Source organism: Sciurus carolinensis, chromosome 1, assembly GCF_902686445.1.
Source record: "Sciurus carolinensis chromosome 1, mSciCar1.2, whole genome shotgun sequence".
In the NCBI taxonomy this organism is placed as follows: domain Eukaryota; kingdom Metazoa; phylum Chordata; class Mammalia; order Rodentia; family Sciuridae; genus Sciurus; species Sciurus carolinensis.
In genome coordinates this window covers 183,320,938-183,334,003 of record NC_062213.1, presented here as the reverse complement: position 1 = coordinate 183,334,003, position 13,066 = coordinate 183,320,938, and the positions used below count along the sequence as shown (strand labels likewise).

The window sequence follows — 13,066 nt, the reverse complement described above, 5'->3', positions numbered from 1 at the left end:
CTGTTTCAATCTGTGTCAGTTCCTGATCCATAACAGCACTGCTGCCCACAGCTGCTAGGATCAAGGGACAAAAAACATTCTGTGCCACACTAGTTGCAGAGCGACTGAGCGTAATTCACTTAACCTCTCTGGATTCAGAGAACAATCCTGGTTTGATGCCAGGGGCCTGTTAAAACAGACACTGGAGTGTTGGTTCCCCCTCATCAGCTGCTACTTAGACTTTGTGCAGCTCCCCAGTTCCTGGCACACTTACCCCAGCTGCTGGGCTCCCTTCATCCCGAGTCCAGAGGTAGCTGACTATTCCCTTGTCATCTGAGGACTTGGAGCCATCCAGCTCTGCTGTGTTCATGGGCAAGGTAATCACCACATTCCCCAATATCTTGGCTACAGGTGGTTTGTTCATTTCTAACCAAAGATAAATCATTGAAATAATGAGACTTTCTGGAAAAGAAGGAATGCTGCTTCATGGTGCTTATGGGGAAATTAAATGAGCATCTTAAGCAGGGAGCTATCTTAATGCCTGTCTGTGCCAGCAACCAGCAGTGCAGATTTAAAGCCACCAGAGCTGCAGAAGCTCCAGTCCTACCCAGAGATATGTTCTCCTGACACCACACAGCAGGGCACAAGTGTACTTTCTTCCTGTGGTCTCATAGCAGCCTTCCTGAGAAGAAGCCACTTCCCCATCTTGGAGTTATATGATAATTGGAAACAAAGGCTCAAAGAGGCATAAAGTCTTGGGGTAGATTTCATTCAGTTGACATCACAAATTCTTCTTTAAAATACCTTAAAATGTTATTCTCTGAATATCTTTTTCATTCCTCTGTTGGTACTTTACTGTAGAGAAAGGATAGTAACCACTCTGATCCCGGACCACACTAGCAGCTTTGTTTGCTGGGTGTAGCTCAGTACAGATTCAGCATAACAGACTATACTGGACAATCCTTGCACAGCAGATGGGTTTTTCTACCATCAGCTGATGGCCCTTCCTGGTCACTGTGCCTGTCAAATCAGGGCATGTCAATCAACTCCTGCCTCAATTTGGCCTCAGCTTGTGGGCTCAAAGGACAGGCACAGGAAGCTGCAGTATAGCACTGTCATTATAAGGCCTGACAGCAGGTGTCACTGTAGTTTGTGGGAGAGTCATGAAACCCCAGGATTTAGCAGCAAAATCAAAATGCTGAATCCTAATTCTTTTCCTATTCAATTGGATACAGAAAGGGAAGGAGGAAGGGAAGGAAGGAAGTTAAAATTCATATTAAACACTCAAACACTGCATTAAAAAAAGCAAATAATAGCTACCCTCGTCCCAATTTCTTCTCCACCTCTTATCATTAATCAATTTCTGCAGCCAAACAAGACATGGCAGATTTCTCAGTCATCTGACCCAAAGAGGGTACTATACAAACTCAAGGCAGGAAGATACCTTCTTTGACAATGACATTCACAGAGCTCTGGCTTTGTAGGTTCCTCTCATCTTTGACAGTTAAGGTGAACACGTAGGTCCCCACTTGAAGCCCGCTCACAGTGGCAACACTGCTGTTAGCATTCTCCAGTTGCACCCCATCAGGTCCCCTGGAAAAAAGAATATTTGTGGGTGGAGTTAGATCTTCCTCTCCCCTGTCCCTGATACAATGGGAGGGGACCATTACTGCCTCAGCGGAGACATGAATTATTATTTCCCAGACCTTGACAGGACATGTTTAAAAATATTCCATTTGGACAAAGTGTCATTTGGTCCCAAAATACAGGCTACCTGCTGGCCAGAAAATTCCACTCACCAGCTTTCAAAGAGATCTAGGCTTATCCTTTCTATAAGTTTCTAGAGCATTCAAACTGTTCCAGTTTATAAAAGGAATGAAGTTCTCTGAGCAGGTATATGATCAAAATGATTTAAGAATGAGGTTTCTAAAAAGTATTTCTGGCTCAGGAGTTGGTTCATCTCTTGCCAGCAAATAAGCAAAATGCATTTCTTAACCACATGCCCAAGTCCCTCCTGAGGAAAAATCAAGGAAAGGAAAAGGCTCAGGCTGCAGGGGACCTCTCAGGACAAAGATCTTCTTCATAGCAGCTCTATCAGCAAAGCTTCCTCCACCTCAAGGACAGGGCCACAGAGGACCAGCACACCTGTATCCCACCTTCTCGCATCCTGCTCAGTGAGCAACCTGCACCAGCAGAGGGACCTGCATGCCAACATCCAGGCACACGGCTGCTCATAGCTGCAGTCCTGAATACCCCAAGTTTCCTTCAAATTAAGGTCAAACCAGAGAAACCTGCAGACTTCAGAGTCAGTTTTGGTTCATTCTGCTTTTTGAACTTATTACCTCTGACCTGCATAGCCTCTCCTGAAAGAGTCTCCTCCATGAAGCTCTCTAAGTATTCTCTGCCACAAAAGCTACTAAAATTCAGCTCAAAGGTTCATCAGGCCTGTCTTCAATAAATAATTAAAGAGAAAACATGGCAGGCTGAGGGAGATTAGGTTCTCCAAAATCAGAAACAAGTGCTGGGAGAAATAATTTCTAGCATTCACCTCAGCAACTGTAAGTGAAATAAGTTTCAATGATGAAATTAAAGCCCTTTTCCACCCATCCCCAATCCCTAGTTCAAAAAAGAATTAATACATATAAGTGTGTGTGTGTGTGCGTGTAAATTAAAAAAATAAAATAAATAACAGTCTGTCCTATGGTTGCTGTCTTTGAAAATTAAGAATGCTTTTAACTCTTTTAATTCTTTCACTTCCTATGAGATCCTGCATAAAACCTGAGCTCCATTTGTTATGGTTTAAAGAAGGTGAAACAAACTGCAAGAACCAAGAATGGATGAATTAGGTAATTTCAGTTTAATTAGTATTATTTGGGCTATGGCCTTTGCCTCTAGCTAAATTAACTGGTATATGGTGTCTTCCCAGAAAACAACAGAGAAATGCCTTCATCTAATAGACTGTTTTCAATTCTCTGGATAGTTGCTTGCCCCATCCCCCACTGGCCTTACCCAGTTAATTTTGAGCAATGGTATTTTCTGCTCCATTACCCCTCCTAGTCTGCCTCTCAAGTGTAATTAAACTGCATTTAGAAAATGGATTGTACCTGCAAAAGCACCATGACCATACGGTACCACCTGGGGACTGACTGATGGCAAGCATTCTTTTTTCCTTGCAAAAATTATTTGTGGTATTATTTTCTTAAGAGATGAAGTTTGGGATTGTAAACATTTCTTTCTCAGTGACCCTCCTGAATAAGCCAATAAAAATAAGTCAACTCTTAAAAGCAAATAAAACTGCTCCTCCAAGGTCTAGAGCCTTTCCACAGATCAGGGTTCTGTGTCAACACTCACTGTGTTTTTTCCCAGAGATAGGAGATAATTTTCTGATCATCTGAGCTCTTGCTGCCATCCAGGGTTGTGCTATCCACAGGCAGGGTCAGCTCTTTATCTGGTCCCGCATCTGCCTGAGGGGGCTTATTGTTTTCTAGAGACAGAGAAACATGGAGGTCAAAAGCAGCCAGTCCAGGTGGGAAAGAAGAGGACCCAGTGAGACATGTTCTGGTAGCCATGGGAACTCTGTCTCTTAACCCACAGAAATGTCAGATATGTGGGAGAGATGTCAGGGAGCTAACAATCAAGAATATAAGACTGAAATATACCAACAATTCTGAAAGAAACACAGCTCCGTTATAAAGCCGTGCTAAATCTGAAATCTAATGCTATAAGATTTGAGTGACAAGATGGGGCTTTCCTGAGAAGTGAGTTAAGCTGACCTTTAAAAACATGGTAGGATTTGGGATGGTGTCACCTCTACCTCTGAGGCCCATATAAAAGTATAGTAACTAGCCAAGGTAAAGGCACAAGCTGAGGCTGGGAAGAACCCTTCATCTCTAGCCATGAAGAAAGCATGAGGGAAATGGATGAAAGAAGTTGCTCTTGAGGCTCCATGGGTTGGTGCTTTCTGCTCCTAACCTCACAACCTCAGAACCCAAACCTTCCACCCCTCAAGGTTAATGGGACCAACCAACAGAAGAGCCTGAACCCCAGGGATGGAACTTACCAGGTTGCACAATAACAGTCACTTGAGCAGTGGCCTGCTGTCCTATTGTGTCAGTCACTGTGAGTTGGTAGGTATAGTCTCCTTCTTGCATTGCAGACAGTTGCAGAGTTGGTGTTCTAACACCCTACACACAGAAATTCAGGAGTGGAAAAGTGGGCTCCTGGAATCACAACACCCCATAATAATTCTTACTCTGATAGAAATGATGTACCCAGTTTTCTAAACCTAAGTGGGTAATGGGCTATTATCTCCCAGTTCAATGTAATTAGTAACTGCTGGATCAGACATGAGTGACATCTTGCAAAGATTCTGCAACAGCAGCAAAACTTAACACTACAAGAATTAAACCCAAGTACAATATGGGCTTTAAGTCAGGTCTCTAAACTAGAAACACAGAAAATCTCCCCCACCCGCCCCCTGGACTGGATATTGAACCCAGGGGTGCTTTACCATTGAGCTACATCCCCACCCCTTTTTCTTTTTTATTTTGAGATGGGGTCTTGCTAAGTTCCTGAGGGCTTCCCTAAATTGCCACAGCTGGCCTCAAACTTGAGATTCTCTTGCCTCAGTCCCCCAAGTAGCTGGGATTACAGGGGCATACCACTGTGCCTGGCTAGAAACAGCATCTTGAATATCAGAAGGAACATAATAAATAATTCCGGGCCAACTTCTAACAGGAGCTTCCTGTAGAACAGTGGGCAAAACTGGCAGCCTGCAGGCCAGGTCTATAGTATTTTAAAAGTTGCAAATTTTCACATAAAGTCCTTAGCTTCTGTCTGCTCCTGAAAAGCTGGATTAGCCAGCAATACTGGAACCACACTTCCATGTGGCAACAGCCAGCTGGACCCAAAGAGCAGAGGACCCCTGCAATCAGGACTTAAGCTCTCTGGCTCACCAGAGTCCCACACAGTATTCTTTATTACTTATGTGACTTGCCTCTTATGTGACTTGCCTGGTGACAGATCTAATCTCTTCTTAGGTATCTCCAGAGAAGACACCCTTGAGTCAGACAATCTACTCCAACTGGGAACAGAGCACACCAAGATTTGAACCCTTGTGGCTTCTAAGTAGTTGACCCTCTGGAGTCACCCAGAACAACTACGTTTCTCATCAATCTTTCCACCCCCAATACTAAAGGTTTAAGATAAAGATTATTGCTAACCTGTCAACCAAAGATCCATAAAACTTTCTGGATTTGTTTTTGGATTTTCTTTTTTAAATCTAAATGTACAAATCTGACTTTCATAATTGAAATGGAAAAGAAATAAACCTTGAATGGGTGACCCAATCCAGCAGCTCTTCATCCCCTGGACAAGAGAAGACAGAAACCATTCCCTCCTACCTGCATCTCCACCACTTTTCCCTTGCTGCTTGGGCTGAGTGACCACTCATAGCTGGTGATGCCATGATCATCAGTGCTCTGGTTCCCAAAGAGAGTGATGGAGTTTTGAGGCAGGGTGATCACTTGGTTGGGGCCTGCGTTGGCCACAGGGGGATAATCCACAGCTTTGTTCACTGTCAGGCTTGCAGTGGTGGAGCTGGTAGCTCCATCAGAGTCTACTACAGTCAAGCTATCAGGGCAGAGAGAGGAGTGCAATAAGGGATGGGTGTTTGGGAAGAGGGAAAAAATCTAGAGGATTGAAAATCAAGACTATGAAATCCCAAGGTGGCAGGATTACCTCTTCTTACTTTTCCTATTGGAAAAGCAAAGTAACACAAGATGCTAACATTGACTCAGGGTTTACTATGAGACAGGAACTGTTCCAAGCACTTTATATCTCATTGGATCCATCTAAAAGCTCTATAAAATATTATCCTCATATTATTCCTTATACACATGAGGAGCCCAAGGCAAAGAGAGGAAAAGTAACCTACTCAAGGTCATTCAGTTAGACAGCAGTGGACTCAGGATCTGACAGGCAGAATGTCTCCAGCACCAGTTTGCTCTGCTGCGAGAATCTGTATGCTGAGATCTTATATGCATTCTAATACAGTTCTCACGGCAACCATATAGAGTAGGTATCATCAGTGCACTCTACAGGAGGCTTAGAGAAAAGAAGCAACATGCCCAGGGCTTCATGGTGAGCCAAGATGCAAGCCCAGTTCTCTGATTCCCCAAAGCTCAGAAATCTAGCCTCAAAGAGATAATCCCTGACCCCTAGTTCAAAGACACCACACTATATAGAGCACACTCTGTCTGCTGCAGACTGTCCCCAACATCCTGTTTTAGCTGTGTCCATATCATAAGAATGGACATCCTGGGCACACAGCCTTTGGGACAGACCAGGAGGGCTGGCTCTGGTAAGGCAGGAGTTTGAGATGGAAATGAATTCTCCCACGCAACAGGCCCACAGTTTGTGCCAGTGAGAAACAGGATTTGCAAGAGAAAAAAATGTTCTTTTATAAGAGCAGGCTTTTACCTAAATGATGCCTTCCAGCTGAACAGCCTAGAGCTTCTCATGCCACCTCAAAATGTGAGCATAAGCAAGCAAGGAGGTTTGGGATCCTTCCATTTTGCTGACAGAAAGAGGAAAAGCATAGAAAAGACATGTGATTTGTTTAATTCTCACCAGCCTTAGACAGAGTCAGACATCTCTGGGGTTTTATCCCGCAATCCCACTTTTACCTGTGGTCTGAAGGGGATTTCTGATATTTCAGCCTTAAGGGAAAAAACACAAAAACCTGGGACATGCACACATGTACAAGTCAGCAAGTACTAGAAATGGAAAAGTCACAGATGTTTGGCCTCTTTTCCCAGTTTCCCTGTTGTTTTCACAGGTGTGTTGTTGCTAACATACCTACTTATCTCCTGTGTGAGAACAGAAGGGGGTTACAGGCAGACAGCAAAATGGCAGCTGCCCACTGCTGATTTTCACCCCAAACAGTCCCTGGTCTGCCTGCACAGACCCTGGAACCAAAAAGCAGCTGAATATACGGCCCAGGAAAGAAGCTACTGGCATATAAAATTAGGAGAGAGGAGAAGGCAAGCAAACCACAACCAGATTGGGCCTTAATGCTAATCAAATCCCAAACCCATCATCTCATAGATTAAAAACATATTGAGGGCTAGGGGAAAAAAAATTGCTCCCAATGTCCCATCCACACAACAACCTGTGGTCTACCATTGTGGCTAAATGCCCAGACTCTAGAGTCGGACTGCTGCATGACCTTGATCAAATTACTTAACCTCTTTGTGCCCAAACTTCCAAATATGTTAATAAGTGTAACCATGATGTCAGTTAAAAGGATGAAATGAGATACTATAAGCAAAGAGCTCAGAACAGTACTTAGCATACAGTAAATGTTCAAAAACATTAGCTATTATTGTCCCTATTTTTAAAAAGGATTAACCTGGCCCAGGCTAAATTCTATAAATGGAAAATTTTCTATTTAAAAAATCTATGCCTTTACGCCATGTACAAACAGAGAAACAACATGTATCCCATTTGTTTACAATAAAAAAAAAAAAGCAAAAAAAAATCTATAGTAAAAACCAATTCAACTTTTCATTTTAAGTTACCTTCTGGTAGAGAATGCTGCTAAGTCTGAATTTGCAAATTGATGTGTATGGTAAAGGTTGCATTAGAACACTCATCTCTGTGACCCTAGCAGAGTCTAAAACTTGATCAATCTCAGACCTACAGGAAGACAGATGCCCATGAATAAGCTGTCACCCTATGGCAGGTGCTGGTGAAACACTGAGGGAAAGAGGAGAGTCATAGTCTGTCCTAATGAGCAGAATTTCAACAGTTTGAGAAAGACATTCAAGGAAGCATAACCAAAATATATGTGGATCAAGATAAGGAATGGAGTAGACTGGAATCCTGACTTGGGGATTAGAAAATCTGCTTTTAATTTCTAGCTGTGTGATCTCAGAGTTACAAAATACAAGCAGTTTCATTTTTCTCAACTATAAAATGGGGACAGTAACATCTACATGTGGTGTTTGTATGATGGTCATCTACGAGTGCTTTGTAACACAAAAGGAATTATGCAAATATAACAAGGATTATACTAGAGTCAGCCTCAAAGCCTAAAAAGCACTTTCTAAAATGTCAACACTAGTTCCCCGAAGGGCTTTCTTTGAATCAAATCCTCCCAAAAGGCCCAATAAAGAAAGATCCTACAAATCATATTGAAACAAACCACTAGCCAAAAGTAAAGACTATAAGGCATCTGGAGCTGAGGAAGTTTTGACAAGATGGATTAGACCTGAGAAATTCTGGATTATACCTGAGAAAAGGCAAAGGAGATGGGTCCTCTCACTTAATGGTGGAAATCCTAGAAGATAGTTGGAGATCTCCCACATAAAGCTTTGAAAAGTACTGACTATGGTGGATCATGATCTACTAGACCAACTCTGTGCCCTGAGCAATTACCATTGTTGTGATCACAAGCACTCTATGGCTCACAGAACCAATGAAACTAAAGGCTTACTATCAGTCAGATCCACAGTGAACTGACATTTGTCAGACTCATACAGGAATGCCAAATACAGGAGGGAAAAAAAGGATGGTCTCTGGCCAACCTGACACTGAATCCTAACTTACCTGAAGGTGTAGTTCCCAGGGACCAGCTTGCTTAGTTTTAATATGGCTGTATCTTCAGAAATTTTCTCTTCTCTCAGAGGCCCCTTAAGTTCCTCCCAATGATACTGGACGATTTTATCATCATCAGTGCTTTCTGAACCACAAAGAACATTGTTTACAACATGAAAATGCTGGGTCCCAGCACTTACCAGTTTACGCAAACCAGGGCAACTACCTCAGAGATTTCAAGCTAGTAAAACCTCATGAAATTACAGATATCTCTCTAGAGTGTTTCTTTCCTAGAAATATTGGGTCATTCTGTCTCTCTATGAATATTCCACAGCATTGTTTTCTAGGAACTCCAACACAGGACACCTCTGATTAAAATATTACTGTTAAAAAAAAAAAGAAAGAAAGAAAGAAAGAATTTCCCTCCCAAACCCAGTACTGAGGATTGAACCAGGGGTACTCTACCACTGAGCTACACCTCCAACCCCTTTTATTTTTTATTTTGAGACACGGTCTTGCTAAGATGCTCAGACTGGCCTCCAACTTGTGATCCTCCTGCCTCAGCCTCCCAAGTCACCAGGATTATAGGTGTGTACCTCCATGCCTAGATGAAAAGCAGTAATTCTTAAAAACATAAAAACATACTCAACTTCATTAAAAAGAAACAAATTAAAATTACACTTGATATATCACTTTTGAACCTATCAGATTGTTTTTAAAAAAGCTTCACAGAACATTATATAGGTAAATGTATGGAAAAAGGACCTCTCATTAGTCATGGTGGAAGCATAAACTGATACAACTAGTTATTCCACAGTGAGTACTTTGGTAATATATATCTTTGTTCCTGCAATTCTTCTAGGAATTTATTCTACGGATACACTACACATGTGTTAAACATCATGTTGACAATATTATTTATGATAACATTTGTAATAGCAAAAGAATCAAAGTAATATAAATGGTCATCCTAGAGATTGAAAGTTTGTATTCATACAATGAAATTATATTCAGCAACGAATCCTTCTAGGAATTTACTCTATAGATGTACTATATATATGTTAAAGATCATGTTGACAAGATTTATGATAATGTTTGTAATAGCAAAAGAAAAAAATGAAGTCTAAATGTTCATCAGAGATCAAAAACAAGTATATAGTCACACAATGAAATTAAATAGCCATATAAAGAAACACTGTGTAATTGCTAAAAGAATAAGCTTTTCATGCACTGATTGAGAAAAATTCTCTAACAGAAAAACAAGCACATACATATACAATAGTGCATATAATGTGTTATCAATGTTTACACATGTGTTGTGTGTAAACAAGAGGATAATACTATATACATATTTTCTTATATATGCATAAAAAAATCTCTGAGAGGATACATAAAACAATACCATTGGTTGTCTGGAGAAAAACTGAATAGTTGGGAGACAGGGATGGTATGATTCTTTTCACTGCGTACCTTTATGTATTATTTAACTTTGACCTATTCAAAAACTATAAAATAACAGTGCTATATGAACACTTTCTATAAGTGCTTCCTCCTGTTCTGTCTCTTCCCTCTTGGCTTCTATTCTTCTATTTCTCTTGCCAAAACCAATGACAAGAAATGCTTAACCTTGTTAGAGGGTCCTCTGCCAAAGCAGTGAATACATCTGACAAAAACCACTGTTGGTGCCAAGACAGGGTAATGGAGCCTTAATGAGTCTCAAAAGAAACCAAGAGAATACCACTGAGAAGATGGGATTGAAACCTCCTGCACACACTGCAAAGATCAAGATCTAAGACCCAGAAATCCTCTCCTGTCACCCATCAGGTGATGCTACTCTGAAGAGTAAAATGGTAGTGAGTCCAGGAAGGCATGGAGAGCATTCTGAGTCTCCCCAGGAGAAGGCTCACAATCTTATTAGGCACTAATGGCAGAGTGAGTGCTCCCAGGTCCTGCCTCTCAATTACTTATCTAGCATGACAGCAAGAAATATTGTTCCCAAAGCCCAGAAAGGAAACCATCAAAGCAAATCTGAAAAACAGACAATTTCAACTAAAGTAATTCTAAATACATGTATAACCCCACTTTCTTGCATCTTAGAACAGAAGTATCATTTCAAACAAGCCATTGGGGATTTTAATAGGGCCTGTCCTGTCAGTTACTTCAGACCCATAACATGGTCAAGAAGATTGGTTCAAGCAGAATGCAGCTGATCCTGAACCTTCTACCAGAGTTTTCTATGAGAGTACACTGTGAGCACATTCTGTCCCATTTAGACAAGTACTCACGGCTGCCATCAATGACTGTAGATGTGGTTGGTAAAGAGATCTCCTGGAACTGGGGTGACACAATAGCAACTGGAGGCCGATTCTTACGGGGTTCTGCAAGAAAGTGACCCAGGAGAAATTGGGAAGGGAACTTTACAAATTCTAAGAAGGTCGAGTCATATCCAAGTGGGTTATAAATCAGCTTCATTACAATAATTGACGGCTTAAGTATCACCAGATGTTAAAGTCCAGGTTGCCATTCTAACGTAAGAAACCTGGGAATGTACAGGCCTCTTTCAAACCTGACCACTCCTAAGACTGTGCCCTGTGCATGCTCTCAATGCTCTTGTGTATCCAGCTCAAGAGCAGTCAGTGGCTGCTTTCAGGCTGGCCTGAGAGAGATGCACAACAAACAAGCTTTGTGTAATAAAAACCTTGGCAAACAAACCATTCCTTGGCACAGACAATACTGAAAAGATAATGGGTGATTTCTCAACCATCCCCAAGTTGATGGTGTAGGGGGTGACTACGGCTGTATAAGGGAAGGTCACAAACCACGCTGGTCCACCTGAATGAATGACTGTGAGCTACAAATCCAGTGGCCTTTTCTTTGAGAAATGATCAGTCTACAGGTTGATCCTCATATTGAGGACTGAAGCAGGGACTTGCTCATGTTAGATAAGGGCCCTACCACTGAGCTACATCCCCAGCCTCCTGACCACGACCACATTTTAAAGAAGGTAAAAAGATTACATCGGCTACAAAACTCAAGAAATGAAAAGAAAATCTATTAAGAAAAAAGGCAGGAAACAGTATTAATTTGTGCTAGTACGTGTACTATTCTCTAGCTTCCAAATTTCTCTGAAAATGCAAAACAAGATACTTTATACCTTGCTATTGCACTATGATGTGCCAACAGTGGCTCATTTTAAAAGAATGACAGGATGGATTTGGTTTCCAAGGCGAAAGAGACTAAGGTCTAAATGAGAAATTCTGTGTACAAAGGCCCACATCTCTGGAAAGATATAAGAAAGAACTGGTCACTTGATGGGTTCTTCTGCATGCTTCTGGGCTCCTGGGTTCCTCTCTCGGCATGGCCCCACTTGGAGTAGTACTGTGGTAGGTAGGTTATTGCTTAGGGCACACTGCACTGTGGACGCAGTGACTAATGTTTCCCTGCCCAGTCCAGTGTTCCAACTAGAACACTTGGAACAAATACGTACTTTGCTGACATAGCCTCTTACTACCCTGAATTAGGAAATGCCTGATAAATACTTCATGAAAAAAGGATGGGATTAAAAACCCAAAAGTCAAATTTCCTTCTCTTCAGGAGTCTTTCAGAGAAAGAAATGAGAGTGGTGGCTGGAAACACGTACCTGGCTTCACTGTCACGTTCACATAGCCTTCCCCATGGGCATTCTGACCATCTACGATCACCTTGAATTCATACAGGCCTGGAGTCAGCTGCAGAAGCGAGAGAGGATCTTTCAGACAACCACCAAGAACAGCAATTGTATTTAAGACAACATAACTATCTGAGCTTTTGCAGACTGAATCCTGCACTCTCCTCATCCTATTTTCAAAATGGAAAAAGTAAACTAGCTGAAGAGATTAAACAATGAGTTAAACTAAAAAGAAACATAGCTTTTAATGTGAGTCTTATTACTAGCTGCCTCTAGAATAACAGAAGGGATTTCAATCTCTCTGTACTCCCATTTTCTTTTCAGAACATTAAGGGCCCAACCATCCTACATCACAGAGTTATGAAATTAAAATAATCATCTCTTCAAAGAAAAACATCTTGTAAAAATTCCAAATAGTTCCCAAATATCTAGTTTTCCCTCCTGACTTCTATTAACTATATGAACATAACATAAAAGGGGGCAATAAAAATCACCTACCATCTCATTACCCTAACAATCAACTCATCGTATTTCTCCATTTCCTTCCAATCCTTGACCACATGAAAAAACTAGTTTTATCCAGTTCATTCAACAAACATTTATTGAGAATCAATCATATACCAGTCACTATCTAGGGTTGGGGTCTGGAAATAAATCAAGATTCCCACTTATAAAAACGAAATTCGAGCAGTTCAGTTTTCAGTGGTATTCAAGTCTAGCTAAGAAACCAAAATATCAAACTTTTTATTGTTCTTTTTTCTACTCATTTAGCATGAACCCTTTTCCTATTAGGATATAGTCTTTTTTAATGTTCACTTTAAT

General features: G+C 41.3%; 1 protein-coding gene across 3 annotated transcripts in view; it reads right to left on the bottom strand.

Annotated features, from left to right (window-relative positions):
* Positions 1-13,066, bottom strand: part of Kiaa0319l (KIAA0319 like) — a 104,085-nt gene that overhangs the window by 14,652 nt on the left and 76,367 nt on the right. For all 3 annotated transcript variants that reach the window (XM_047539243.1, XM_047539249.1, XM_047539251.1), the window contains exons 7-14: positions 12,218-12,305; positions 10,863-10,955; positions 8,590-8,722; positions 5,382-5,610; positions 4,040-4,163; positions 3,331-3,463; positions 1,424-1,572; positions 254-405 (exon numbers count right to left, since the gene is read on the bottom strand). In XM_047539243.1, coding sequence (XP_047395199.1) covers positions 254-405; positions 1,424-1,572; positions 3,331-3,463; positions 4,040-4,163; positions 5,382-5,610; positions 8,590-8,722; positions 10,863-10,955; positions 12,218-12,305 — 1,101 coding nt within the window. The remainder of the gene's footprint in view (positions 1-253; positions 406-1,423; positions 1,573-3,330; positions 3,464-4,039; positions 4,164-5,381; positions 5,611-8,589; positions 8,723-10,862; positions 10,956-12,217; positions 12,306-13,066) is intronic.